This window comes from Buteo buteo, chromosome 4 (assembly GCF_964188355.1).
Source record: "Buteo buteo chromosome 4, bButBut1.hap1.1, whole genome shotgun sequence".
Taxonomy (NCBI): Eukaryota; Metazoa; Chordata; class Aves; order Accipitriformes; family Accipitridae; genus Buteo; species Buteo buteo.
The window spans coordinates 24,993,638-24,998,983 of NC_134174.1; the positions used below are offsets into that span (position 1 = coordinate 24,993,638).

At 60.0% G+C, this 5,346-nt stretch overlaps 1 protein-coding gene across 2 annotated transcripts; it reads left to right on the forward strand.

Annotated features, from left to right (window-relative positions):
• The first annotated feature begins 975 nt into the window (after positions 1–975).
• Positions 976–3,554, forward strand: FEZF1 (FEZ family zinc finger 1). 2 transcript variants are annotated; one of them, XM_075026802.1, is made up of 5 exons: positions 976–1,442; positions 1,593–1,814; positions 1,988–2,122; positions 2,431–2,563; positions 3,172–3,554. In XM_075026802.1, the coding sequence occupies exons 1-5, from the start codon at positions 1,017–1,019 to the stop codon at positions 3,474–3,476; spliced, it is 1,221 nt and encodes a 406-aa protein (XP_074882903.1). In that variant the 5' UTR covers positions 976–1,016; the 3' UTR covers positions 3,477–3,554. The 2 variants fall into 2 exon arrangements, with proteins under 2 accessions (XP_074882903.1, XP_074882902.1); XM_075026801.1 differs by having other exon boundaries at positions 976–1,814.
• Positions 3,555–5,346: the final 1,792 nt, after the last annotated feature.

The following is a 5,346-nucleotide window of genomic DNA, read 5'->3' on the forward strand; positions in this document are numbered from 1 at the left end:
ACGTTTTGGGTCATCCTTTTGCTCACAAGCACTCGCTGGCTTTGGACCGGGTGGCTCCTGCATCCCCGTGCGTCGCTCTCGCCGTCTGGCTTGTCGCAAGTTCCCCGCTCGCGTGTTTACCGCCTTTTCCAAAAACTCGCCGGCACCTGACCCCGTTCTTTAAAGCGGTGAGCAGGCCGGGAGCAGTCCCAGGAGCAGAGCAGCCGTCTCTCCCCCCCCTCCGCCTCAGACACACACACCCACACACCCACGCACAAAGAGAGCTCGGGCTGGGAAGTGGCAAGGAAACAAACCGCTTCCCCTCCAGCCGCTTCTTCTGCAGCACCTCGTTTGACAAATACCCCGGCGCTTGCCCTTGAATTGGGTTTCGCATCCCTATTTAGCGCTGGGACAATGATTTTAGATGATGTCACTTAAAGCCAAACAAGAAAATTGATCTCGGATTTGCTTGGCCTCTAAAGCCCGGTTAAGCAGATTGCAAATAATAATAATAAAAAAGAGAGGGGGGGGGGAGGCAGAGGGGAGAGAGGCGAGAAGGAGGGAAGAGCCGCCTCCTTCCCGGGGCGGGGGAGGCGCGGGCGCCAATGAAAAGTGGCCGCTTACTGGGGGGGAAAAAACTTTTCCTGTTGACTGTTGGAAGCGAATTGAGCAATTATCTAGTTTACCTTCTCCTCTTGGAAGTTAACGATTGGCGAGATCTCGGCTGCGTTATTGACACAACACTTTCTATTGATAGCAGTAAGTAGCGATTGTCCCGAGTCATTGGTGCGCCAAAGTAAACTGTGATGGGCTGGCATGAGTCCACTGGACTGAGAAGGCTGGTTCCGCCGGCGGAGGCTGTGGTGATGGTGGCGGCGGCGATGCTGGTCTCCCTCCTTGCAGATCAGTGACAAGAAAAGGGGCAGAGAGAGTGAAAGAGAGAGAGAGGGGAGAGGAGAGGAGGAAAAAAAAAAAAAAAAAAAAAAAGAGGCGTCTACCAAAGCGGCTCAAACCGGGCGAACAAATGCAATCCAGCCATGGACAATAGTGGCCACCACACGGCGACCAAAATCCTAGCGACTCCTCCGGCCAGAGAAAGCCTGTCTGCCAGGAGCAACATGATCAGCACGCCCAAGCCCCTCGCCTTCTCCATTGAGCGCATCATGGCGCGGACGCCGGAGCCGCGCTCCATCCCCGTCCCGCAGCTCCTCCACGGCTCCGTGGCCAAAGGCGACCCCAAGCACCCGCTGCACCTCAACTCCTCCATCCCCTGCATGATCCCCTTTGTCCCGGTGGCGTACGACCCCCTGCCCAAAGCGGCGGTGGCCGGAGCGGAACCCAGGAAGGCTCACTTAGACTCCTCTTCCTCGCCCTCCTTTAGCTGCGGCGATCTCTTGAACTGTGCCCTGAGCTTGAAAGGCGATTTCCCCCGCGATGCCCTGCCCTTGCAGCAGTACAAACTGGTAAGACCCCGAGTGGTCAATCACTCCTCCTTCCACGCCATGGGAGCCCTGTGCTATTTCAACCGAGGCGACAGCCCCTGTCACCCGTCCGCCAGTGTCAACATCCACCCGGTGGCTTCTTATTTCCTCAGCTCCCCCTTGCACCCGCAGCCCAAGGCTTACCTGGCGGAGCGGAACAAGCTGGTGCTGCCGGCCGCGGACAAGTACCCGGCGGGGGTAGCCTTCAAGGACTTGTCGCAGGCTCAGCTGCAGCATTACATGAAAGAAAGCGCTCAGATCCTCTCGGAAAAAATCGCCTACAAGACCTCGGAGTTCAGCCGCGGCTCCCCGAGCAGCAAGCCCAAAGTTTTCACGTGTGAAGTTTGTGGAAAGGCAAGTAGAGCCGCGGCCCGCCTCCCTTCCCCCTGCTCCCCCAGCCTCCTACCCTCCGCCGGCTTCTCGGTCGCTTGCTTGCTTGAGTTTTTAAACGACGGCTTCCCCTCGGCGCTCTCGCCTTTTAATCGCGACTTTATTCTTTTTTTTTTTTGTCTGATTTCACTCTCAAGGTATTTAACGCACATTATAACTTAACTCGCCATATGCCGGTGCACACGGGAGCCAGACCCTTTGTTTGCAAAGTTTGCGGGAAGGGCTTCAGGCAGGCGAGCACGCTCTGCCGGCACAAGATCATCCACACCCAGGTGAGCCTCCATCCATCCATCCATCCATCCATCCATCCCTCCCTCCCTCCCTCCTTCCCGCCCCGAGACCCCTCCGCTCACGCTTTTTGGGGAGCCCGGCGCTGTCCGGCAGCGGGGCGGGGCGGGGCGGGGGGGCTCAGCCGGAGCCGTCGGGGGATTTCGTTTGCCCCAAGCGCGGTGGGGTTCCGGGGGGTGCCCCGCACTGGCGAGCCGTCAGCTAACACACGAACCCCGCGAACCAGCACACGAACCCCGCGAACTAGCACACGAACCCCGAAAACCACCCAACGAGCCGTGTTTCCTTCCAGGAAAAGCCCCACAAGTGCAACCAGTGCGGCAAAGCCTTTAACCGGAGCTCGACCCTGAACACACACACGCGAATACACGCCGGCTACAAACCTTTTGTCTGTGAATTTTGTGGCAAAGGATTTCACCAGAAAGGTACCGGTCCCCAGCGCCCTGTCCCTTGCCCGGGCCCCCCCTAAGCGAGGTCGACCCTCGGGACAATTTGCGACGGGGCGGGGAGCGTTGATTTTGGTTTCAATTTCTGTTACGAGAGACTTAGGTTTATTCTAAGCATCGCCGGCCCCGACCCGTTTCCTACGGCCCGGCCGGCGGAGTGGGGCAGGGTTTTCGCGCTGGCGGGAGCGGGGGGCAGCCCCTCGGCGGGCAGCGCCCCTTCTCCGCGCACTGCAGCGCGCAGCTCCCGGCGCAGCCCGGCGAACGGCCGCGCCGCCTGTCCCCCCCTCCGGCTGCGGGAGTTTGGTCAGTTTTCCTCCCCGTGTCGCTGGGAAGGCTGAAGCCAGGGGTTCCGTTTCTGCGATTGATGCGGCTTCGGTGTGTTCGGTAACTCCCTTCAAAGAAGAGCGGCGGGGAGGACGGGGAGAAGGCGGGTGTTTGCCGAGAGATCGGCCGTCGTTTTGGGCTGAAGCCGAGCGCTGGGGATGGGACGGGGTGTGGGGAATTTTTTTTTTTTTTCCCCTCTTCTCCCCTTTGCATCGGCCAGTTCTCAGCCCCACGTCCCTTCGCCCTTCTTGTCTCCTTCCCAGGCAACTACAAAAACCACAAGCTGACTCACAGCGGGGAGAAGCAGTTCAAGTGCAATATCTGCAACAAGGCTTTCCACCAGGTGTACAACCTGACCTTCCACATGCACACCCACAACGACAAGAAGCCCTTCACCTGCCCCACCTGCGGCAAAGGCTTCTGCAGGAACTTTGACCTCAAGAAACACGTCCGCAAGCTGCACGACAGCGCCCTGGGACTGCCCCGGCCCCCCGCCGAGCTGGGGGGGCCCGACCAGCCGCCCCCCCCCGGGCCGCTGCTGCAGGGCCCGCCGCCGCTGCAGCCGTGAGGGAGGGAGGGAGGGGGGGGCCGCCAGCGGGAAGCGCCGCGCTGCCGGTGGGAGCCCCCGCCGCCGCCCGCCCGCCTCTTTGCATGCACCTGTTAAGCGGTTTTGTGTGTTATGCTCTATATCGCCACTAAGGTTTACGGGACTGATTGTTTCCTCTCTCTCCTTCTTCTTTTTTTTTCTAAAAAAATTTTTTTTGTTGTTGGTTTGTTTTTTAAAGACTCTATTTTTTTTTTGTTGTCGTTGTCGTTGCATCTCAGGTGGAGAGATGGTTTTAAAAACGGGAAAAAGCGCCAAGCCAATTTCTGCTGTATTTATTTGGGATCTGTATTACCCGAGCCGGGAACGCTGCACCACTTTAATTATTTCGATGTATATATATATATATATATATATTTCCATTGTGTTGATCCCGCCCTGCCTCTGCTGCCTGCTGGTTATCTTCCCCCTTCTTGGTTTCCTCCTCTCCCTCTCCCCCTCTGAATATCGTATCTCTATGGACAGAGCTGGTTCGCTATGTACGGATTTGAATTTCGGTTTGATTCTTGCACGTGGAAAAAAAAAAAGAAAAAAAAGAATTCGTTGACCTGGTGGAAAATAAATATTTGAACACGAGTGACTGCGGCGGCGGGGGCCGCGGCTCGGCCGGGCGGGGAGCGCGGCGCTGGTGCTGGCTGAGGGCAAACCTCTCCCGCTTCCCTGCCAAAACACTGAAACAACCGCTAAAGACTTTAATTAAGAGGGGTAATTAGTTCGGATTGATCAAAGCCGGGTTGTTATGTTATTAGCTGCTCAGCAGACTGTGCCAAGCCGAGCCCGCCCGTCGGTGGGCGCCTGAGGAGCGGCGGGAGGGGCCGGCGGGGTTTGTGAACGCTCCCGGGGGGGATAACGGAAACCCGCACAAAAAACGGGTGCTGTGTGTCCCTGTTCCCCCCCCCCCGAAGAGCAGGGGTACCCGCTCACCTCCCGCCGCCCTCGGGGGTCCTTTCCGGGCGGGGGGACACACGGACGGTGAGTCTCTCCGGGGACGGCGGCCCCGGAGGGGTCGGGGGGGTGATTGGAGCTTTTTCCCGGCTCTGAGGGGACCTGGCGGTCACGCCTGAGGGGACCGCTCCGGAGCGGAGCCCTCCCAAACGGGGGATGCGGTCCCCGCGCCGGGCATCCCTGCTGTGGCCGAGGTTTTGCAGCACCTGGAGCCCTCCCTGGGTTTTGGCTGCGTGGGAAGGGGCGAGAGGCGATGGCTAGAACCGTGCCCGAAGCGGTACACCCCGGAGAGGGGCTCCCTCGGCAGCCCCCCCCCCCCCCCCCCCCACCTCCCCCGGGGGTTCGGGCTCCGGCCGGCGGCACTTGTCTCGCCGTGCGGCTCGGAAAGCGGCTGGGAGGGAAAGAAGGGAGCCTTTCTGCTTTCGCACGCCCCGGGTTACCGAAGTGATCCCCCGGACGGACGGCGCTGCTTGTGATGAAGAGCCAAGCAACAGGTCGGATCCGCAGCTGAGGCAGACCCCGGCAGGGCTCAGCCGGGGGGAACCGGGGGCACCTCCCGGGGAAAAGCCAGCCCGGAGCCTGGCCGGTGATTTGGGGCGGGGGGGACACTTCAGTGCAGCTGAAGTGACCCCGGGTAAACTGGGAGGTGGGCTGGGAAGGGGCAGCCAGGAGAGGCTGGGCGTCCCCTGAGGATCCGTCCCTGGGGTCACTTCTCTCCAGGTCTGCCCGGCTCCCGGGGCCAGCAGAGGGTCGCTGGGGCTGCCACCGGGATCAATTCCTCCCCAAAGAGGTGTCGCGGTGCATCACCAGTTCCTCTTCTTTCCTTCCTCCCCAAAGGCAAACTCCTGCAGCGTGTAATGCAAGGTAAGTTGTCCCAAAGGTGCCACTG